The sequence below is a fragment of the Symphalangus syndactylus genome, chromosome 2 (genome assembly GCF_028878055.3).
Source record: "Symphalangus syndactylus isolate Jambi chromosome 2, NHGRI_mSymSyn1-v2.1_pri, whole genome shotgun sequence".
NCBI classification, from domain to species: Eukaryota; Metazoa; Chordata; class Mammalia; order Primates; family Hylobatidae; genus Symphalangus; species Symphalangus syndactylus.
In genome coordinates, this window is record NC_072424.2 from 127,653,925 (window position 1) to 127,678,743 (window position 24,819).

At 45.7% G+C, this 24,819-nt stretch overlaps 1 protein-coding gene across 3 annotated transcripts in view; it reads right to left on the reverse strand.

Moving 5' to 3' along the window:
• The window catches only part of LRP11 (LDL receptor related protein 11), a 45,849-nt gene extending 21,478 nt beyond the window's left edge, over positions 1-24,371 (reverse strand). Inside the window, exons 1-4 of one of the 3 annotated variants that reach the window (XM_055267174.2) lie at positions 22,771-23,447; positions 12,268-12,425; positions 1,985-2,126; positions 1,005-1,683 (exon numbers count right to left, since the gene is read on the reverse strand). In XM_055267174.2, the coding sequence (XP_055123149.1) occupies positions 1,667-1,683; positions 1,985-2,126; positions 12,268-12,425; positions 22,771-23,383 (930 nt within the window). In that variant the 5' untranslated portion in view covers positions 23,384-23,447 and the 3' untranslated portion in view covers positions 1,005-1,666. Of the gene's footprint in view, positions 1-1,004; positions 1,684-1,984; positions 2,127-12,267; positions 12,426-22,770 lie in introns of those variants that run through there. The other 2 variants (XM_055267158.2, XM_055267165.2) reach the window with 2 other exon arrangements.
• Positions 24,372-24,819: the final 448 nt, after the last annotated feature.

Consider the following 24,819-nt stretch of genomic DNA (forward strand, 5'->3'; position numbering starts at 1 on the left):
TGGACAGACTCTGTTTACTCGCTATCACTGGTGACCTCACAGTGCTGGCATGGGCTGGAGTTTGGTGCCTGTCCTGTCTGTGAATGTTTACCCTCCTTCCTTACAGTAAGCTTAACCCCTGGCTGGACAGGGAGTCATCAGCCAAACAAATTTTTAATGCCGCCTATGAAAATTATCAAAGTTGGCAAGTCCTTAGGATTCTAAAATCTCTAACTCCTTAGAAAATTTCATTTCCAGTATGCATACTAACCTCTGTTTTTGATAGAAGGCTAGATCCAATATAGTACAAGTAAATCACAGTCCTGTTCCAACTCTTTTATCCTCATTCTGCACACTGCTGGCTTAATTACCATCTGGATCCTGAGTAGTGAATACTGAGAATTCAAAAATGTCAGAGACTTACTGCAAGTTTACCAGAGTCAGGCACCACCAGTACACCACTCAATCCCCAGTGCCTGGCAAGGTCCCTGCACACTGCATACACTACGAAAATACCGATGACCAATTAACAGGATATTTAAATGTACAAGATCTTAGCACCTCTCCAGAAGTGAATCTTTAGTGTCACTAAGTTCCATGCAATGGATATTTTAAAAAATTTGATGACCTAATCTTTCTTAGAAATGTAGATGTTGGGCTGGGCACGGTGGTTCACGTCTGTAGTCTAAGCACTTTGGGAGGCTGAGGCGGGTGGATCACCTGAGGTCAGGAATTCAAGACCAGGCTGGCCAACATAGTGAAACCCTGTCTCTACTAAAAATACAAAATTAGCAGGGCATGGTGGTGCATGCCTGTAGTCCCAGTACTTGGGAGGCTGAGGCAGGAGAATCACTTGAACCCAGGAGGCAGAGGTTGCAGTGAGCCGAGATTGTGCCACTGCACTCCCACTCCAGCCTGGGCAACAAGAGCAAAACTCCATCCAAAAAAAAAAATGTAGATGTTTAGAAAAGTAAGAAACATAGCTGAATGAAATAAGTTTTACATTGTTACACTGTACAACAGAATGTGAGAACCATCATATGTATTTAAAGTTACATTATTAATATAGCCATGCATCTGTGTAAAGTGTCTATGAAAATGTGTAGGTAGTACTTTCAAATTCACGGGTCCTTTGCATATTTCAATTAATGTTAACCACACTCCTTAGCTGCACTCTTTTTCTCTTTCTAAAATTTTTGAAGTGACTTATTACATCAGCTATTGATTACACCCAAGAGCCAAGTCTTTCTTCAATCCTGTGGTATGCCTTTTCCTTGCTTTTTTTAATATGTATTTTTAATTGACAAAAAAGGAGAGTATATATTTATGAGGTACAATGTGATGTTTTGATATATGTTTGCATTGTGGAATGATTAAATCAAGCTAACTGACATATCTATCATCTCCTCTACTTGTAATCTTTTTGTGATGACAACATTTAAAACCTACTCTTTTAGCAATTTTGAAACAGACAATACATTATCATTAACTATAGTCACCATGCTATGCAACAGATCACCAGAACCTGTTCCTCCGGTCTCAGTGACACTTTATACCCTTTGACCAGCGTCTCCCCTTTCCCATTCCGTCCCCCGCACAGCCTCCAGTAACCACCATTCCACTCTCTGCTTCCACGAGTTCAACTGGTTTCACTAAACTCCTTAGCTTCCCTCTTGGAACAGATGCATCAAATGGACCATCCATCTGTAAACAAAGTCCTCTCCCAGAATAGCCAGGCAATTGTCTTTGATTAAGTCAAGAAAAGCGGGAGCATCTCTTCTCATCCCCTGGAGTGCTCCCTCCACCCCGATCCAGAAGCATCAGCTAAGCCCAAAACAGAAGAGAGCCTGCTTTTGTTATTGTATTTTTAGCAAAGACTCTCTCATTCAGCAATAACCAAAAATAAAATGGAAGAGCCCATGGAGTGCAGGGCCAGAAGACAAAGCACCAACCCGACATCGCCTTCCACAAGCAGTGGGAAGCGAGGGAAGGACTTTCTTCTCACCTCCCGTGGAGTAGGCTGCGCGAAGCACCGTCACTGACACGTTGTCAGAGCTTCTCTGCCCGGCAGTGTCCGTCACGGTCAGCTGGAAGGTATAGGTTCCCTCCTGTAGGTGGGACAGCTTCAGGGTTCCTGATTGAGGCACCTGCCACACAGATGGGACACATCACGTTGAGCAGCAGACCTGAGCTCCGAGCCCAACACCATCCTCAACTGAAAGTCCATGTCCTCAGAGCAGCCCCAGGACCTGCCTCTGCACTCCAGCCTGAGGCTGCTGAACTACATCACACGCAGTTGGCAGCTGGCCCACCTTGAACTCATCAGTTCTAGTTTATTTAGGCGGCCAAGGCCTTGACTGACAATCCCTTCAATTGTCTGCAGCAGTTGCTGCTCCAAACCTGCACCTCATCCCCAGCCTCACGCTCAGGATCCAGGCCCTGCCGTCTCAGCAGGGGGCCTCGTCAGCTTCAGGGAGAAAATCAGGACGATGACTAGGGCTCCACCACCCACCTCCTCCTGGTACCCTACCTGTACCCACTGTCACCTCTTTCTGACAGCCAGCAGGGAGGAGCTGTCCCTCCTGTGTTCCAGGCCAACCCCTCCTTCTAGTCCTTGCCCCCTTTCTTTCTAGGACTTTTAGAACACTGACACATCGACTCATTTCTCTTTCAAATGGCTCTGCTATTACTATGCCCAAGTTTGTCGCATCCTAAGAAACAAACAAACAAAACAACAAATAAAAAAAATTCCCTGAGCTCCAAGGGCTCGCCGGCCACAGCCCCACTTCCTTCCCATCTCCACTTGGCTCCCTGAAAGGCCTGGCTGTGCTGTGCTTGCTGTTTCTGTTTGCTCACTTCCCATTTAGTCTTCGCCCACCCAGTGTGGCTGCTTTCCTCACCATCCCCCCGAAACAGTGCTGGCAAAACTCACTAACTGACCTAGCAGAAGTCACCTAGGTGTCAAGACCAACAATACTATTTTTTAAAAATCCATGTTTGGTTGGGCGCGGTGGCTCACGCCTGTAATCCCAGCACTTTGGGAGGCCAAGGCGGGTGGATGATGAGGTCAGGAGATGGAGACCATCCTGGCCAACATGGTGAAACCCCATCTCTACTAAAAATACAAAAATCAGCTGGGCATGGTGGCGTGTGCCTGTAGTCCCAGGTACTTGGGAGGCTGAGGCAGGAGAATCGCTTAAACCCAGGAGACAGAGGTTGTATGTAGTGTGCCAAGATCACCCACCGCATTCCAACCTGCTGACAGAGCAAGACTCCATCTCAAAAAAAAAAAAAAATCCATGTTTAACTGGCGCTCTTACTGTATCTGGCCATGCTGGCCACTTTGGCTGTTTGAAAACCCCTGCTTCCTTGGCCTCCTTTTCTATCCAAGTTCCCCCACTCATTCATTGCAGAGGCCCTCAGTTCTGATCACCCCCTAACCCAGGGCTCCATGCTTGCCCTCTGCTCTCCCAACATTCACAGGCAGCTTGCTGAGCATGCTGGAGCAACAGCTTCTGAAGCTTAGCTCTGTGGTGGGATTCTGGGGGCCATTGCTGGACATTCAGCCTAAAGACTGTTTTTTCAGCTCTCCTAATGATTCTATTACCTACTTAATATTCTATTTAAAAAAATTCCTCTCTGCTTAAATGAACTAGTCTGGATATTGTCCTCTGCAGAATGCTGGCCATTCGACATTCTATTACATTGACGCATTAATAATGGACTTTGGAAATTACAGAGGATGGGATTGCACTATTATAAGAACCATCTGCTTGTTTTTAATTAGGAAATCCTAGAATTTGGACTGACTTAGGCTTAGAGGATTTGTCAACACTACATATACACACCCACAGGATGCTTTACAATCATTTAGATATAATGAGATTACTGTGGTTGTCATATTTTATGCCACTTTAGCTAAGGTGTGGATTTCCAGGTCCCAGCCTCAGAGAGTCAGAGTCAGTGGATTGGTCAGGAGAGCAGGACCTAGGATTCTACACTTACCAGGTGACCCATGATCACACTGAAAGAAACACTGGTGCGTGGTTAAGAGCACAGAACCTGGTGTCCAATAGACATGGGTTTGAATGCCAGCCCTACCCTGTATCAGCTGGCTGATGATGTACAAGTCACTTAACGTCTCTCAACCTCATTTTTTTCATTTATAAAATGGAAATAATAATAGCACCTACCTGATGAGGATCAAATAAGGTAACTCATGTAAAAGAGCTGGGCCTGGCCCATAGTAAGCACTTAAATATATCCACCGTCTCCACTGGTTGATTCTTACCTCTAACTGAACATTACACAATGACTCTTTACAAAGAAACGAATCCCCGTGAAGTGATTTTCATTCACTGAGACAGTGACAGAATCGAGACCTCGAGTTGTAAAAGTCTACACTGGCCTACAAGCTATCCATCACTTTCCCTGCAAAAGTCTTACTCTGGAGGGCTGGCAATGACGGCCACATGCCTTTTGTTGTTTATTTCAAAGAGATGTTAAGCAGTGCTCACTGCCACGCTGTTACATTACCTTCAGGCCCAACTACACTGACAGAATGCCAAACGGGTCATTTATGTGAGTGCTAAAATACTAAGGGCAGCAGAGAGCGCTGTAATGACAATAAGAGAACTTCCAAAGAGCCTGGAGTGGGCCGCTGATGCTAGGAATCTGAGCCCACTGAAATAAAAGTGGAAGTCAGTCTGAGATAGGACAAGAACGGATAATGTCTTAATCTCATCGGATAAGACTTGGGGCTCAGGTCTTATCTGTCGGATAAGACCAGATCTTATCTGGTCAGATAAGATCAGAGAATCAGATAAATAAGACTGAAAACAAGACTAGAACTCTGGTTTGAGACCTCAAGATTGCATTTAATGATCCTTCTTTCGTATCTCACCTCCAATCCATCAGGAATTTCTATGGGGTCTGCCTTAAAAACACATCCAGAATTTGACCATGTATCACCCTGTCCACAGGTACCACCTTGCTCTGACCCCACCCTGTCTCTTGCCTAGGTCACTGCAGTGGCCAGGAGGCCTGAGCTCTGGGAAGACCAAGGCCTGGTGTCTCCTTTTTTCTGGAAACTTTTCCTCCCACCTCCATCCACAGTGAGAGGAAGGTCAGTTATGGCCTCTTCCTATGGGCATCAGGCTGAACCAAAGCGAGACAAAGACAGGGCAAGGTGCAGGTGGTGAAGCTCAGAGCTGCATAAGTGGAGAGGTGGGCGGGTGTGTCGCAGGCTCTGGCTCTCTTTAATCCTGGCTCGGAACCAGGCTGGTGGGCAGCAGTGCAATGGCTTACGCCCTCATTTACTGCCTCTTGGGACTTAGGAACACAAGGGAGCATGGCTGCAAATGACAGGCATGCTGGAGTATGTCTAGGTGAGACCCTGCCGCCTTCAGTCAAGTAAGGTGATATGAGAAAGCTGCTCTGTCCCAGCTGCTCCACCTAAAAGCAGACAAGAAGCCCTGAGACTGCCAGGGACCAGCAGGTGCTGGCCCCCTGCCATGGTATGTGAGTGGAGGTGTGGGCTGCAGGATTGATTCAGAGCAGGGATTTAGAAGGTGGGTGTGACAGGGGGATGCTGAGTCATGACCAGATTCTGAGAGTGGCCACTGGAATGGAGACAAAGTTAACAGAGATTTTAAAAAACACCAAGGGGCCGGGCACGGTGGCTCACGCCTGTAATCTCACCACTTTGGGAGGCTGAGGTGGGTGGATCAGTTGAGGCCAGGAGTTCGAGACCAGCCTGGCCAACATGGTGAAACCCCATCTTTACTAAAAATACAAAAATTAGCCAGGTGGTGCGTGCCTGCAGTCCCAGCTACTTGGGAGGCTGAGGCATGAGAAACCTTTTTTTTTTTTTTTGAGACGGAGTCTCGCTCTGTCGCCCAGGCTGGAGTGCAGTGGCGCAATCTCGGCTCACTGCAAGCTCCGCCTCCCGGGTTCACACCATTCTCCTGCCTCAGCCTCTCCGAGTAGCTGGGACTACAGGCGCCCGCCACCACGCTCGGCTAAGCTTTTGTATTTTTAGTAGAGATGGTGTTTCACCGTGGTCTCGATCTCCTGACCTCGTGATCCGCCCGCCTCAGCCTCCCAAAGTGCTGGGATTACAAGTGTGAGCCACCGCGCCTGGCAGATGAGAAACGCTTGAACCCAGGAGGCAGAGGTTGCAGTGAGCCAAGATTGCACCACTGTACTCCAGCCTGGGTGACAGAGCAAGACCCTACCTCAATACAAAATATAAAATTAAAATAACATAACATAACATAAAATAAAATAAAATAAATAAAATAAAATAAAATAAAAAATAAAAAATAAAATAAAATAAATAAAATAAAATAAAATGAAATAAACCAAGGAAGCACTGAGGCCAGGGAGCTGGGGGTACCATCCATGAGGCTGCTGGCATCACCCTGTGCCAGGGCTCCCTGCAAAAGTCAGTGAGTCACTGAGCTTCTGGGCGTCAAAGCTCAGAGTGCCAATGTCAGACTAAACTCTGCAGGCCTGTGGTTCACTAGCAAGCCTCTTGTCAACACTGGGGCTGAAAGGACAGAGCATCCCTGGGTCAGGGGCCATCCTCACACCTGGCCTTGGCATGCTTCCCCCCGGCCTGCTCAGGCACTGCCTCTCTGATACAGGCAACACTGGGTCCAGATGCAGACGATGATGATCACCTCAGCCTCCTGAGCACAGTCCAGTTTAGATCTATCCAGATTAAATGTCCCTTCCATGGCTCTTTTAGCTAACGAGAGCTGTCTCTCCTTGCATTCAGATATTTAGAAGATATAGAACTGTCACACGGACGCTTTCCCTTTAAGGGCCCAGGTGACCCTTCTATACATTTTCTCCCATTAGGATGACATTGGAGAGAGGGTTTACAGTGTTTCACAGACATGTTCCAAGTATCAGGATAAAAAACTATCTACATATGTACACACAACATATCCAATTTGTAACTTGGAGAAAGACATGATCATGAAACCAGGAGCTTCCAATCTCTGCTCAAGATCCCTGTTCAGCAGTAACAGCCTTTGGTGGTTGGCTTCTGACCAAATCAATGAATGACTCAGCCTGTTTTCTGACTCAACCCCATCTTCCTAGCTAGGAATTCAGTGGCTAGCAATACACGTTTGGGCTTCTCATATATGTATAAACTAAATTACACACATACACACACACACACACACACACACATTGTATATACTTGGTTACAAAGACTTAGTAATACCTGTCTATTTAAAAAAATTATGTACAGCAGGTAGGCCAGGATGCAGTTAGTTTTAATTTAATAATGAAGTTGTTGGTTTAAATAATGTCCATCCTTTAGCAAGCTTCCTTACGTGTGGTTTTCTGAAGTCACTGCTGTAGACTGAATGGCTGAGTGCCCTCCCAAGGTCACATGTTCAAATCTAATGCCCAATGTGATAGCGTTTGGAGATACGTGCTCACGAATGAGGTTAGTGCCCTTGTAAAAGAAGCCCCATATTATTAAAAAGTAAAAAACAAAACAAAACAAAAAAAACCCACCAGATGCTGGTGAGGTTGTGGAGCAAAGGGAACACTTACACACTGCCGGTGGGAGTGCAAATTAGTTCACCCATTGTGGAAAGTGGTGTACTGTGGAAAGTGGTGTGACAATTCCTCAAAGAACTAAAAACAGAACTATCATTTGACCCAGCAATCCCATTACTAGGTATATACCCAAAGAATACAAACTGTTCTACTATAAAGACACATGCACGCATATGTTCACTGCAGCGCTATTCACAATAGCAAAGATATGGAATCAACCTAAATGCCCATCAATGGTAGACTGGATAAAGAATATGTGGTACATATACACCATGGAATACTATGCAGCCATAAAAAACAACAAGATCATGTCCTTTGCAGGAACATGGATGGAACTGGAGGTCCTTATTCTCAGCAAACTAACGCAAGAACAGAAAACCAAATACCACATGTTCTCACTTATAAGTGGGAGCTAAATGAGAACACATGGACAGAGAAAGGGGAACAGCAGAACGCTGGGACCTACTTGAGGGTGGAGGATGGAAGGAGGGAAAGGTTTAGAAAAAAAACAAAACTGTTGGGTAATATGCTTAATACCCAGGTAAGGATATAATCTGTACACCAAGCCCTAAGTCATTAGTTTATCTATATAACAAACCTGCACATGTACCCCTTAACGTAAAAGTTAAAATATGTTTAAATATAAAATAAAAGAGGCCCCAGAGGGCTGCCTTGCCTCTTTCGCCATATGAAGACACAGTGAGAAGATGGCTGGTTATAAAATAGGAAATGGGTCCTCACTAGATGCCAAATCTGATTGTACCTTGATTTTGGACTTCCCAGCATCCAGAGCTGAAAGAAATTCATCTCTGCTCTTTAGAAGCCACCCAGTCATGGTGTTTTATTATAGCAGACCAAATGGACTAAGATAATCATTTAGAAAATTTTAAGCAACTCATGAATGTATATCAATATACTGATTTATGAATTCCAAATCTCCTGAATGTCCTACTTTGTATCATGTTCCTAAATGTCATATTCTACATTCTGACTTCAGATTTAAATGTATTATGTTTAATAACCATGAAAGTCAGTGTCATTTGATGGGCTGCCTGAAAAATATGTGTCATCTTGCATTTTGATGTATTATAAATATTCAGTTAAGTGGATGTAAAATATCCTGTTCAAGGGCAGAAAATATATAACTTTAAATCCAGTAGATAATCTCTTGGTTCTGACCAATCATCTATTCTGTCTTCACAAATGAAAAAGACAGATCAGGTGCTGTGTCTCATGACTGTAATTTCAACACTTTGGGAGGCCAAGGAGGGAGGATTGCTTAAGCCCAGGAGTTTGAGATCAGCCTGGACAGCATAGTGAGACCTCATCTCTACAAAAAGTTAAAAAAAAAATTAGCCATGACTATAGTCCCAGTTACTTAGGAGGCTGAGGTGGGAGGATTGCTTGGGGCTGCAGTGAGCTATGATTGTGCCACTGCACTCCAGCCTCGGCAACAGAGTGAGACCCTGTCAATGAATGAATGAGTGAATAAACGAATGAATGAGACAAGTCAGGAACATGAGCTTTTCTGTATGCTTACTGCCTAGTACAGTACTGGACATATACCAGATGCTTAAAAATTAACTATTAATTGTTTCATAACTAATCTGGCAGCATAATTCCTTGCAGGTTGAATATCTGTCTGGGTCACTTGGACATGAAAAGATGGGCCCTGGAACCTGATCTTAAAGTATCACGAGGCAAACGGAGAGATCACTACTCTGCCTGAGGACAGACAGCAAAGGTGAGGAGCCCGTGCAGATGGTGGAGAGCAGGGGAGATGAGAGGAGGGATGAATGGTTCAAGAAGAGGAGGAGGTGGGCGAAAGGGGAAAGCCCAATCAATGGATGCTCTTGGGTGCTAGGGACAGTCAAGGGACTTAGGAACAAGGGCATCCAACATCAGGTTTTAACTATTTTGCTGTGTGACTGCCCTCCCTCCATTCTCAACAACCTTCAAACTTAGCCCCATTTTGCAGCTTGAGGGCGGAGTGCATCAGTGTTCCAGTCAGCAGGAAGCCATTCTCAGAGAAAAAGGAATTTGATTTCAGAGGCCCAATTCTCCTGGCAGAAATGATGGGGTGTGAAATCAGACTGCTCAAGTTAAAGGGATCAGAGGTATAGCTCCTGAGGGTTAATTACTGTTAAAGGAAAATTCTCAAAATAGTAAAGCTATGACTGTCACACAAATGTAATATGAATATTTTTCAAAGACATTAGTTAAAGAGGGAACCAATAAGGTGTTCAACTGATTTAAAGAATCCAAAGACTACGCATATACAGGCAACCATGAATGCCAAAAAGAAGTTGCTAGGAGATTCAAAACTGAAATGGGCTTGCTAATCGGTACTGAAATGAATCTACTAATAGATTGGTTAGTATCTACATGTACTAAAATGTCATGTTTGAAATCTTATTCTCTCCAGGGTGAAAGTCAATTATCCCTATATACCAACTTTTTTTTGCATTTCTATGGGCAAGAATCATTTGGTTCCTATCAGTTTTCTGCAACTTATAGATGTTAACCCTGAAGGATCCACCAACCAACCCAGCATTCCATTGGAAGGTACTTAGTAATCTTTTGCCCACCTCAAAGTCTTCCACAATGTTTCCTGAGAGTCTTCATCCACCAAATGGGGATGTGCCTACAAGCGAGGGTGTCCAGTGGATTACAGATCTCTCTAAGCTGCCTGGCACTCAGTGGGTGCTCAATCCATGGGGGCTCTGATTATGATGAAGTCTCAGCAGGATGAGTGTTAACTTTGGGGGACATTCATGAATGTATATCATTCTAAGACAGTCACAAATTGGTAACAGATGTTTCCCCTAGTGCAGGCTCTGTCATTTAGATGACGGCTTCATAACTTGAGGTCTACCTGCCGTCACTGTTATACACGATTGGGAACTGGTTCAGAGTTTCCTTTTGACGGCAAGAAAAACGCAGCACGAACCCATTGTGTGATGCAGCTACTAACACAGTTCATGTAACGAAGCTCATTAACAGAAGGAGAGGCAATATCTGGATCACAGTAGGTAATGGATGAGTCAGAAAACCAAAGCTTAAATATGGGGTTCAATTAGGGGTATAAGATGTTAAGAAGGGTATGGATTAATACGAAAAAATCCAGACAGGGCAGGATAGTGGTGGGTCTGAAAAATCAATTCATATGAGGAACATCTGACAAATTGTGGGGTGCTGAGTTCTGAGAACAGCATACCAAGTGGTGATGTTCTTTTTTTTTTTTTTCAAAGACTTCCAAAGCTTTTACATAGGATAAAAAGATGAGTTCAGTGTTTTTCCAAAGGGAAGACCCAGCACCAATGCACAGAAGTAAGGGGAGGCGTAGCCTGCTTGCCCAACACAGTGATGAGTGATGTCATGGACATGATGTGAAGTAGTGAGCTTCTGCCCTTGGAAAAGTCAGACAGACGGCAGATGAGCCTTGGAAAGGGTGTTGTGGAAGGCACTCTTGTTTGGAGGAAAGGCTGGGAAGGATGCTGGGTGTATTAGTCCATTCTCACACTGCTATAAAGAACTGCCCAAGACTGGGTAATTTACAAAGGAAAGAGGTTTAACAGACTCACAGTTCCACATGGCTGGGGAGGCCTCAGGAAACTTACTAGTACAATCACGGCAGAAGGCAAAGGGAAGCAAGGCACCTTCTTCACAAGGCAGCAGGAGAAACTACCAAACACTTATAAAACCAGCAGATCTTGCGAGAACTCACTCACTATCATGAGAATAACATGGGGGAGACTGCCCCCATGATTCAATAACCTCCACCTGGTCTCTCCCTTGACACGTGGAGATTATGGGGATCACAATTCAAGATAAGATTTTTGGGTGGGGACAAAGGCAAACCACACTGGACAAGGGTGAGTCCAATTCTAATGCAATATAATCAGGGAGTAAAATCACTCTTAATCAGTGGTGAGGGACTTCCTGATTCGTTTTTGTTTTGGCTCCAGTAGAGTATAAATCAGTGCCTCCTTACCTCACCCTCTTTCTCCACTTCCTCTAACTGAAGTGGTTTGGATGCAGTTTATCTGCCTAAGCCAGGAAGTGCTTATTTGCCTAAGCCAGGAATCCACCCTGACAGGGTGAATAAAAAGCCACTTGTCTCACCACTCAAGACTTCCTGAGCATAGGCAGCCACCAGGCACATGGCTGATTTCCATCGGTGGCAATCCCAGGAGCCCTGGGCAGGAGCACCGCATACTGGCCTCCCTCCCTCACAGGCCCGGTGCACCCCAGCAGACCTAGCTGCCAGGTAAGCTGTCTACTTTCCGGCTCGTGTGAAGGATAAGTTCATCCTATTGTTATTGTCCTCTTTAGACTCCTTTATACTTTTCAAATTTTCTACCTGGATCTTGAGCTCAGAAAAAGAAACAGAACTTTAAAAAAGCAATCTGAGTCATTAAAACAAAGCATGAGCCTTTTTCCTTGAAGTGTCTTTGTCCTCTAGACAAGTCACAAACAGCAGCAAGAAGGAGGGTAGGCTCCAAGACAAATGACCGAGATTGCTGCTCACTCAGCAGAAAAGCACATTGAGATAATAAACCATTTTGGCACAATCAGTTTTATACATTCTCCATTTTATGCCTTCTGCTAGTGTACAGACATTTAGGGAGCATGAAGTGGCAGGACATTACGAAAGACCACTTCACTGAAATACTTGTTTTTGTTAGCAGTGACAACATGCGTTACCTTCATGTCCACTGACGGGTCCCCCTGCAGCAGCGCCCACTCATACTGGACGATGGCGTGGTCATCTGTGCTCTCGCGGCCGTCTAGAACCACCCCGTCTGTGGGCAGATGCAGAACCACATCCTGCCCAGCCTTGCTAAGTGGAGGCGCATCCTTTTCTGAGAAAGAAAAGAAATAATTCATAAAAGATGATTTCTTATTTTTTCTAATTTATGGAGAGGTATCTTGTTTGCTGAATAGATATGATTCAGCAAATAACTGCTAAGAGAATGCATATTAAATGGAAAGTATTTTTCTATTTATTTTATGATTGTGGAATTTAGCTATAATACACGCAGAAGAGGCTGTGTGGAGTGTTGGCTGGTAGCAATTTTGGGTACAAGGTAGCATACGAGGTCCCACCAATGTGTAAATACGGAGAAGCAGTTTTATTTTCTAGAGTGGATTTTTCACTTAATTTTAAAATCACAAGTTCAAAGTACTATTAAATAAATTTATTTTAAAAGATTATTATTGTTTTGAGATGGAGTTTTGCTCTTGTCACCCAGGCTGGAGTGCAATGGTGCAACCTCGGCTCACTGCAGCCTCTGCCTCCCGAGTTCAAGTGGTTCTTCTGCCTCAACTGCCCGAGTAGCTGGGATTACAGGTGTGTGCCACCACATCCTGCTAATTGTTTTTTGTATTTTTAGTAGAGACAGGTTTTGCCATGTTGGCCAGGCTGGTCTCGAACTCCTGGCCTCAGATGATCCATCTGCCTCGGCCTCTCAAAGTGCTAGGATTATCAGCGTGAGCCACTGCGCCTGGCCTTGAAAAGATTATTAAAACAAACCTGAGAAACACCAAATTCACCTCTAATATGGATTTTCTTTTTTTCTTATCCTCAAGTTTTAAAAATAGGAGTGATATAAAGTATTCAATGAATGGGAAATATATTAAGTTTGAAAAGTTAAGGCAAATTTTTAGAGCCATACAAAATAAAGCCTGCATGGAAATTCTCTGGAATCCAATTTTTCATCTAGGAAAATTGAAGAGGTTCACCATTTCTAATAACTAATTTTTATAACAGAAGCCAGCATGCTCAGATGACTACAACAGCAAAATAAATCTGTATTTACCTTTGTTTTTGTTTTGTTTTGCTTTTGAGACAGGGTCTCTATCACCCAGGCTGGTGCACGATCATAGCTCACTCACTGTAGCCTCCAACTCCTGGGCTCAAGTGATCCTCCTGCCTTAGCCTCCCGAGTAGTTAGGACTGCAGGTGTGCGCTACCATTCCCACCTATTTTCACTCTTTTGTAGTGAGAGTTGCCCAGGCTGGTCTTGAACTCCTGACCTCAAGTGATCCTCCCACCTCAGCCTCCCAAAGTACTGGAATTACAAGTGAGAGCCACTGCACCCAGCCTACATTTACCTTTAACCTAGAATGGTACTAAATAATATAAGGTTAATTACGTTTGTTTCAATATTAATACTTTACTGACAGCTGCTACAGGGATGACTGAAAGGATAAGCTGCACAAAGAAAACATTTCTAAGAGCATAGTTACCAAAATTTTAATTGATGTAAGCTTCTTAGTAAATTCACCCAAATGCACACATATTTTAAAGAAACAGCAACAGAACTGGAAAAACTCTACAGGTTTGTGTAACACGCCCTCTTTTGCATCCAATTCCCCATTCCTTCAGTGCCAAAGCTCTGGTTCAAGTGCTGGCTGGGCTTGCCCCTCTTTGGCTCACCCTGCACAGTGCTGCAAGGCACCGCCTCTCCTCCTGCTTTCGAGCCCATCACTTTCCTCCACAGGGGCCAATGTTGCTACCTACACAAACTTCTAAAGGGCCAAGCCAGACATCCCAGTGCTTGAGTTTTGGGGCTTACTGCAATCCCACCTCAGTGTCTCATTACGGAACCACTCTTGATACATTGCAGCTGAAATGACTCTTTTGGAATACTAATCTGACTGGGTCATTCTGCGAGTAGGAAAAACCCTTCAGCAAGTTACCATTGCCTTTCAGATGTTTAGGACCTAACCCTCCAGGATTCTCTTCTCTTCTAGTGGTTCCCTCAATGCCCCGCACCAGGGTGTGGCAACAGGTCATCAATAGCAGCCAGAGCAGCCAGTTTCCACTAACCCTTTCCTATAATTCTGATGAATGCATAAGTTAAACATTCAAGCTGGAGAAACTGGTGCCTGAGTACAAGGCCTAGAATGTGAAAACAAATACATTAAGACCTCACCTGGACTTTCTCAGACCCTAACATCTGATCGAAGGCATTCTTACACATATACCTTGTATCACGGCCACTTAAGATTAAAGAAAATTTTCCAAGGCTCTAGAGAAACTTTCCAGACCCCAGATCTTAAAGACTGGACTGAATGAAACACTCCTGCTTGTAGGTGCACACTCTCACACAGGCATAGAGATTGAATCGAATGTAAATAAACACTGAAGGAAAACTTTGAGTTAGTCTGGTGAGTCACTCTGACCATCTTCCTGTCACCAGTTGCAGAAATAAACTCCCTTCTTTCCCAGTCTGTCTGCATCTCATTGGAAAGCGAGAAAAAGCAGCTGGACCTTGTCCATCCAGGAACAAGGGGATTTATGTGAGGGGCCTGGGGCTCTTCGAGATGGGGCTTTTCTGAATGAGAATGCTGCTGCCAGCCACAAAGGGAAGATGCCTTTTTTTTTTTTAAAGCACATTACAAGGAATTAAGCACAATTGCTTTTCACATGCTATTGCTAACTATGGAGAAGACGTGTCCCATTTTTCCAGTCACTTAAGAGTAAGGACTAGTAACTGTGATTTAAACAAGCCAAGTAAACAACCCCCTGCCTAGGAAGAAACTTGTTCTTCTGCCTTTTTCCACCTCTGGGCAAACACGGAGTGTCTGATGTCTTTATGCTGCCTCTGCCAGGTAAGGAGAGATAGGATACCTGCGTTACTTTAATAGTCCTTTCATAGTGTTGATCTTTTCTTGGGTTCTGAAAGGTTCATTGTTTCCACACAATGGTTTATGACTTTATAATTCTGGAAAGCATCTTGTAACTCAGCAGTTATACATTATAGCTAGCAGCCATTTAAACTTTGTTAAAAATACATTTTTTAAGTAGACAAATGAAAATATGCCTATGTGATATAAACAGTAATGGACACATAATTTTTTTAAAGCTCTCAAAGATTTAAGATGGAAGAATCAGATAAGCGCTGAAATATTCCACACATTATACAATTAATTAATCCTACCTCTCCTGGAAGGAAAAGATCATTTTAGTCACTTACTTTTACTTAGGTGAGCTTTAAGATGAATTATAAGCTTAGTGACATCATCCTATCTTCTAAACTGATCACTGATGTGTCTGAAATAACACAGATAATGTTTCCTTTTCAGTTCAAGTCCAGGCCAATTCCATTGTAAAATGTATTTTAAAATAACCCAGAGCTTATTTACCCAGAAACAGTCCTTAAAATAAACAAATAACAACAGGAAGAGGGAGTGTGCCATTTTAAAATGTGTGACTTGCTAATGAAGAACAAGATATATGTAATTTTGAATTCTTGTCAAAAAAATGTAATAAACCCATGTTAAGTACTAGGGAAACACTGGTTTCTTTTGAAAACTAAACACACTTAGTAAGACCTACAGAGGTGAAATAAGACTCCTGCCAATTTAGAATGAGCATATCAAGGTGGCATTTTATTCAGAGAAGTGTAATATAATATCAACCAGCCTCATTCACAACACACTACTGTGCACAGAGCCTCCATGACAAGGAAGACGTTCTGTGCTGTGTGGGAACGAATGGTATAGCTCAGGCGGAGCAACTGGAAAGAACCCTGAAGTCAGGGTGCGGAAGTGGGGCCAGACTAGGGGAAGAGGCTCAGATACATGCGGTCAAAATCCATCATGGATTTCCAACTGCAACACTTCGGAAAAAAAATTATCCGCAACCCCGATATGATTATTGTGATTTTTGGTATGTACTGATCCAGTCCTTCTCCCTATGGTGCTGCTGCTAATAATTATAATAGTTGCCATTTACTGGGTGATTTTGAAGCTGCCTTTGCAAAAATTATAGCTGAGAAAATTATAACAGTGAAAGAGATCTGACCTGACTCCATGTGGCTTCTAATCTCCAAGCTGTCCTTGTCCATTCCTGGGCATAGGCCGAACTAACTTTCGGAGGAACTTGGTTTACAGTTTGACTTTGAAACAGACGCAGCTGGGTGTGGTGATTCATGCTTGTAATCCCAGCACTTTGGGAGGCTGAGGTGGGCAGATTGCTTGAGTCCAGGAGTTCCAGACCAGCCTGGAACTGGTGAAACTCCATCTCTACTAAAAATACAAAAAGTAGCCTGGTGTGGGGCACATGCCTATAGTCCCAGTTACTTGAGGGGCTGAGGAATTCAAAGCTACAGTGAGCCAAGACTGTGCCACTTCACTCCTGCCTGCATAACAAAGTGAGTTCCTGTGTCAAAAAAAAAAAAAGTAAAAAGAAACAAAGATGGTAACGGCCCTTTCCCCAAATAAGCCCCTTTCTTGCCTGAGGACTGGACTGCCTTTGCAAAACTAATAAGCCACAAGATTAGAAATCATGGTTTAGGCATCACCATTATAAAACCTAAGGTCAGCACTTGAGATATTTTATAGACCCTGTCCTCGATGGTTGGCAGCACCCCGTTGGCAGTACCTAGATTGATAAACTGGCTCATCTGGTCTTGTGTTTTATCCGCACAACCAGTTCCTTGTGAATTAAACTCTTTCTCTATTGCAATTCCCCTGTCTTGATAAATCGACTCTGTGTAGGCAGTGGGCAAGGAGAACCCATTGGGCGGTTACAATTTCCTTGTACCAGGTACCAGGCCAGGTGAAGTTATAGAAATAACTTCACTCAACTTTCACAACGAATCTCTGAGGTAGGTATTATCATCTGCATAATACTGATGCAGAAACTAGGCTCAGAGGGCTGTTACATCACACAGGCGATAAATTTGTCAGATCAGATACTCCTTTTTAATTAATTTTTTATTATTATACTTAAAGTTCTAGGGTACATGTGCACAACGTGTAGGTTTGTTACATAGGTATACATGTGCCATGTTGGTTTGCTGCCCCCATCAACTCGTCATTTACATTAGGTATTTGTCCTAATGCTATCCCTCCCCTTGACCCCCACCCCCTGACAGGCCTCGGTGTGTGATGTTCTCTTCTCTGTGTCCATGTGTTCTGATTGTTCAACTCCCACTTATGAGTGAGAATATGCGGTATTTGGTTTTCTGTCCTTGTGATAGTTTGCTGAGAATGGTTTCCAGCTTCACCCATGTCCCTGCAAAGGACATGAACTCATCCTTTTTTTATGGCTGCACAGTATTCCATGGTGTATATGTACCACATTTTCTTAATCCAGTCTATTATTAATGGACATCTGGGTTGGTTCCAAGTCTTTGCTATTGTGAATAGTGCCACAATAAACATACATGTGCATGTGTCTTTATAGTAGCATGATTTATAATCCTTTGAATATATACCCAGGAATGCAGCCCAGTTATTTCTAACTCAAAGGTTCTGTCCTTCCACTATACTTCGAGACAACCCTAGGTGTATTCCAGTTACAATAAATATAATTTTAATCCTGAATTTAATCCATCAACTTATTGGTATATTCCTGTTATTGATATTTCTTCATATATCTTAGCACTGCCCATGTGATTACATAAGCTTCGCAATTGCCACTTGAGTTTCCTAATCTGTACTACTGGACATTTACTTTGTTACTGTTTTTTTCACCATTATAAATAATGCCATAATAAACATTTTTTACTCATACGTTCTCTTCAGCATAGATCATTTTCCTAAAAAATATTCCAGAAGTATGAATATTTTAATGGTTTCTGCCACATATTTTCCAATTACTTTCCAAGAGGGAAGTACCAATTTACACCATCAGTGAGCTAGAAGTGTATATAAAGTTTCCCATATGCATGTCAATATGAGTAAAACACTTTTTTGCTCATACGTTCACTTCGGCATGGTTCCTTTTCCTAAAAAGTATTCCAGAAGTATGAACAAATATTTTAATGGTCTCTACCACATATTTCCCAACTGGTTTCCAAGAGGGAAGTAGCAATTTACACCATCAGTGAGCATAGAAGTGTATATTAAGTTTCCCATATGCATGCCAATATGAGTAAACCTATTTTTACCAAGTTAATAAATGAAAACTGGCCTTATTTACATTTCTTTGATTCTAAGGTCGAACATTTTTCCATGTTTATCCACCATACCTCCTCTTCTGGGAAGTGTCTGCTCATGTCCTTTGCCATTTATTTTGATTTTTCTTGCTGACTCATATGAGTCATATATATATATATATATATAAAATATATATTTTGACCGAGCCTTGCTCTGTCGCCCAGGCTTGAGTCCAGTGTTGCAATCTCAGCTTACTGTAACCTCCGGGTTTAAACCTCCTTACTTAAACCTAGGGTTTAAGCTATTCTCATGTCTCAGCCTCCCCAGCAGCTAGGACTACAGGCATGTGTCAACAAACCAGGCTATTTTTTCTATTTTTAGTACAGATGGAGTTTCACCATGTTTGTCAGGCTGGTTTCTAACTCCTGGCCTTGAGCAATCCACCTGTGTTGGCCTCCCAAAGTGCTGGGATTACAGGTGTGAGCCACTGTGCCTGGCCCATAAACTCTATGAATAAATACTTTAATGTCACATTTTCCCCAGACTCTCGTTTGCAATTCCTTTTGTTTCTTGATATGAAGTTTTTTATAAATGTGCATATAATCTATCCCCTTTCTTTGTGACCTCTTTAATTTGAAACCTGTCTTCCTTCCAGATATGGAAGTTTATTTCCTTTAAGTTTTTTTATGTGTGGAGTAATCTATGGCTCAATTTAAAAAAATATTTAATTCTTTAATCCATCTGGAATTTGTGTATGGTCAGTTGTAGGTCTAAATGTATTTTCCCTGACACTGCCAACCAGTTATCTTACTATTATTTATTAAATATAATTGTTTGTTTATAACACAAAAGGGAGAAGATGAGAATGTGAGAAAGTAAGGCCCTTGGAGAGGGAGAGTGGTCAAGCACCTGTAGAGGGATTAACCTTGAATGGGAAGGTCAACTCTTTTCTTTGCACTTGGCGGAGACAGGGAAAGGCTGGGGGTGGCAGCAGTTGCGTCTGCAGAGAGGAGAGCAGACCTCTTCTGCCTAACAGCTTTGATTTTCCCTGACACACAAGGCAAAGGGCCCACTTCCCAAGTTCTTCCCCGAGATACTGGACTTCAGGCTGAATATCCAGCAGAAACCACATAAAGGTTCTCATCCTTGAGTCCCTGGAGGTTATATTCCCTGCTCTTCTGGAATCCTAGCAGCTCTAGCTTTCACCTCTCCTCCCTCCCTCTCTCCCTCCTGCTGTTCTTCACTTTTTTTCATGGCATCCAGTCCCCCAACCCTCCAGTCATGGGCATGACCCAACCAGGTTCCTAGAACAGTATCATGTACATGCGTGCCACCTTCCTAAACTTACAAAGCATGTCCCCCCTTGAACCTCACGACAGCCTGGGATGGAGGACAAGCAGACACCAAGTCCTGGAGGAATGAGCAGGGACTTGTTTGTGGAGACGCCAGGCCCCAGAACTTCAAGCCATTTATTTTGATTTTTCTTGCTGACTCATATGAGTCATATATATATATATATATATATATATATATATATATATATAAAATATATATTTTGACCGAGCCTTGCTCTGTCGCTCTACAGACTCTAGCAGGCAGGCTCAGTCACTACAAGACACCTCTCTCCAGCATCTCTCACTCATTCCTGCATCCTCCAGCCTTCCCTACCTCTACCCTCGCAGTCCCAGCCTAGTGATCCCTTTCTCGGCTTCTGCTGGTGGTGCTGGAGAAAGCATAGGAGTTCAGGCTCCACAACCCCATGCTGTGTGAGCCTCGGGCAGTTTACTTTCGCTTGCCAAGCCTTGTATACACTAGGGATTATAACAGAACCTAGGCCTTTGTGTTGTTGTGAGGACAGAGTGAGTTCATGCGTGCAAAGGGCTGAGGACAGCACCTAACACCAAAGTCAACAAATGTGGGCATGAAAACAGGGCCGGTGTGTCCTGCTGTAAGTTCGTGCTATCCCGTCACCATTTCTTCATGGTGCTTTTATCCACCTCAGATGGACCCAGTCACAGCTCCTCTCCAAGGGCTCTTCTAAACCATTTTCACATGCTCACAACATTGCCCCAAAAAGGAACAATTCAAGAAGGAAAAACTTAGTCTCAGAAGCATAAACAACTTCAACCTGTCAAGCATCTGAGCAGGGGACACAGGGACACACAGGACACTGGGGAACAATTTTTGACCTCCACGCAGAGAGAACAACTGAGGCTCTACAGGAACCTGAGCCGCACCTTCCGCGTTTCCATGTTGCTGGGACCTCAGGAAGTCTGAGCACACCAGTGTTCTCTCAGAAATTAGGACCAACACCCCGCTCGCCTATTCTCATACCAAACATCTACAAAACAATTCCTAGACAAACTCCCCCGGGGAAAGGAAGGGCAACGAAGCAAGCAAGAGGAAAAACAACCCAGAAACTTCTCATAGTAACCTAAAGTTTTTCTGTTTCTGAGACAGTGTCTCCCTCTGTTGCCCAGGCTGGAGTGCAGTGGCACAATCTGTACTCACTGCGACCTCCACCACCACAGTTCAAGCGATTCTCCTGCCTCAGCCGCCCGAGTAGCTGGGATCATAGACACGCGCCACCATGCCAGGATAATTTTTGTGTTTATTTTTTTTTAGTAAAGACCGGTTTTGCCATGTTGGCCAGGCTGGTCTCTAACTCCTGGCCTCAAGTGATTCACCCGCCTTGGCCTCCCAAAGTGCTGGGGTTAGTTATCAGCCACCGTGCCTGGCCTCTCAAAGTAATCTGAACTTTAAAATTTTTTTTCTATGGCATATTCTTTCCTCGTTTATTTTCCTTTTCAAAGGTTTCCTCGGGGTTTATAGGAAAGCTCACTTTGGCAATGTCAGTTTCTTCCAGGTTAAGTAGTGAGAACACAGAGAAGAGACTTTGTTTCTTTGCTGCTGGGATATTTTGGTCTGTGTTTGGGCAGAGAGGATGTGTATGGAACAGCCGTGGTGGGCCTCAGCGATGCTGGTGGGGAGTCCAAGTGAAAGTGCTGCCTGCCTCCACTTCAGAGGGAAAGCTACGGAGTCCTTCCCAGTGTTTGCCTCAAGGCCAAGCAGTCGCAGGGTGACCCTTTGATATCTGCTCCCCTGACAAGGGTTCTGAGCCTCATCTAAGGTAGAGGTGGGGAGGGAGGCAGGATGTGACGGACACAGATTTCCAGACTCTTTTAATGGATCCACAGGTTTTGGAGAATCCACACTTCCAAAGGGGCTGAGCTCCGCCCCCATCTTGCTGATATCATTTGTGCTATTATAAATCAAACAGCAACAGGGCATGATTAAACACACAGAGCCTGACCATACGTGGGCACAATCAAGGTCTCTTATTCCCCCCGTGACATTCACGTCCAACCACTACCATTTTTGTGCCTCCCGTATGTGTCCTGATTCTCTCATTCAGAGCATCTACAAAAAGTCAAACCGTCGAATCAGCATCATTTTTACTCCTTAAGAAACATGCTTTAAAGTTTCCTATTTTCTTTTCCTTTTTTTTTTTAAGACGGAGTTTCGCTCTTGTTGCCCAGGCTGGAGTGCAATGGCGCGATCTCGGTTCACTGCAACCTCCGCCTCCTAGGTTCAAGCGATTCTCCTGCCTCAGCCTCCCGAATAGCTGGGATTACAGGCGCATGCCACCAGGTCTGGCTAATTTTTCTATTTTTAGTAGAGATGGGGTTTCATCACATTGGTCAGGCTGGTCTCAAACTCCCGACCTCAGGTGATCTGCCCGCCTCGGCCTCCCAAAGTGCTGGGATTATAGGCACAAGCCACCACGCCTGGCCTTAAAGTTTCCTATTTTCAACGAAAATCAAGTCCCCTCTTTTCACTTTTTATAAAAGGGAGCAGTAGTTCTCCTCCCATTTTTGTATGATGAAAGCCACTGCAGGCAAAGTCAGGAGAGCCACGTTAAGAAACAGGAGTGGGTGTTACGAGAGGCCCGGCATCTAATTAGATTTTGCTCTTGCAATTACTTAACACAAACCATGCCTTATACAACCCATGAGACTAAAACTTTTTTCTCTCGGCATTTCTCCTCTTTTAAATCATATTTCCACGAATCCTCTCAGATCAGCCTTCCTCTTTAAGCCCAGAAAAATTCCAGTAGCATGTCACCGCGCCCGCCCGCTTCTGCCAATCTACTGGGCTTCCTCTTCCCTAAGACACAGAAACCCATGCCAGAAACTCCTCTGGGTGCCCGCGGCTAAAATAACTTGGCACGAGTGTGTTTCGCTTTCAACTTGGCGAGGGCGCTGCGGGTCTCCAGCGCTCTGGCCAAGGCCAGTCCCTCAGTCGCGCGCTTACCCTGCCGGGGCGAGGCGCGCGCGGTGGCCAGGGCGGCGCCGTCCGGCGCGCGGCTGAGGCTGTAGCTGCTGTAGCCGCCGTGCAGCGCGAACTTGCAGACGTTGCGGCCGCGCGCCGTGCAGTTGAAGAGGTAGCAGCCGAGGACGGCTGCCGGGGGCGCGGGGCGCCGGGGCAGCTCCACTACGGCCACCGAGCAGCGCGGCTCGGAGCAGCAGGCCGCCACGCATTGCCGCCAGCCCCGCACGGCCGCCGGAGCCCGCAGGAAGCTGGCACCCGCCGCCAGGGAGTCCTTGGTGCGGATGATGGCGTCAGGCATTGCGCTGTAGCCGCCACCGCCCGGGCCCGGGCAGTCCTCCTGGCGGCCGCCGCCCGCGCGCAGCTCCAGCTCCAGCTCCTCCTGAGGCCGCTCCTGCTGCAGCTGCCGGCGGAACTCCTCCAGCAGCTGCTCCACGCCCGACAGCTGCGCGTGCAGTTCGGACAGCGGCGCCGCGGGCGGCAAGGCCGCACGGCCGCTCGGCAGCCACAGGCAGAGCAGCAGCAGCCCGCGCAGCGCCCCGTGACGCGGCGGTCGCCGGCGCCGCGAGCCCGCGCTCTCCCGGGCTACGGAGGCCATGGCGGCGGGAGCCAAGGGCAGCGAGCCGAGGCGGGGTCGAGCGCGGGAGGAAGGCGGGGGCGCGGGAGGAAGGCGGGGACGCGGGCGCGGGCGAGCGCGGGCCCTGGGCCCCTACTGCGCGGCCGCGGCTGGCTCTAGGCCCCCGCCTCACAGCGCTGCGCCCCCGGAACCCGGCTGCTCCCCCGAGGTCGCGGGCGCGCGGGCGCCGGCGGGAACCGCAGTAGCGGGAGACATAGCCGGCCCAGCCGGGCACCGTTCCTTGCCCTCGCCGGAGACTGCCCGGCGCCCTGCGCCTCTCCGCCCCGGCCTGCGGCGCGCTGGATGGCGGTTACTCGGCCTCGGTGCTGATCAGCACCAGGTGTGTGCGAACAGCGGCCGCGGCGGGGTGGAGCCTTGGTGAGCCCCGCCCCTCCGCGCGGCCCCGCCCCCGCGCGTCTCGCGCCGGCTCCTCCAGGGCTGGGAGAGCAGGCTCCGGGGAGGGCAGCCTCATAACAACTTTGCTCCCGCGCCGCTGCCCAGGGAGGGCAGGGTTCATGTCTGGGCCCAGCAGGCTTTAGCAACCAACCAGACCTGCCCAGGGCGCCCGCCCACAGGGGCTTGGCATTCGGGGGAATGGGGGCAGTGGGAAGGGAGGGCCTCTCTTCAAATCCTCGTGACCCCAGGGACTACTCCAGAGAGTGGGCACGCGCACCTAGGAACACCGTAGCGCGTCATCAGTCCTTCACCTCTGGCGTCCGTGACTTTCCGCATCATGTTCCCAAGATGTGCTTGGGTAGTACAAAGTGGGGCGGGGTTGGGGTGGCGGAGTCGGGGACGGGAGGGGTGGGGATGGGAAGTACTGAAAGATGTTAAGTCTGTTTAAAAACACAAAAATCAAGCCTGGTGAGGTGGTACTCGTCTGTAAGTCCTGAGGCTGAGTTGGGAGGATCGCTTGGACCCAGGAGTTCGAGACTGCAATGAGCTGTGATCACACCACTGTACTCCAGCCTGGGGGACAGAACAAGACCCTGTCTTTAAAAATAAAAACAAAACCCATAAATAGCAGTCGTCACATGCACTCAGATTTCCACAAATATAACTAAAAATCTGAACACAACCAACATGGGGACCTGGGAGTAATACAGCCTGTGACAGAGAGGCCTCTAGCGGTTATATGACGTAAAATCTCGGGAGTTGTGCTTTAAATGACATAAGGAATAAGAAAATGTCCAACCTAGTGGGGGCTTCACCTTGGCGTTCCAGACTTCTGTGAGCAGCGTCTGCATCTTGTTTATTTCTGAATCAGCTTCTGTTGATTGATTTTTCTCCTGATTATGGATCGCATTTTCTTGCTTTTTAGCCTGTCTGGAAATTTTTGCCTGGATGCGCACATTGTAAATAGAACATTGTTAAGTGTCTGTATTTTTTAGGAGGGAAAGAATAAATAATTGGTGGGA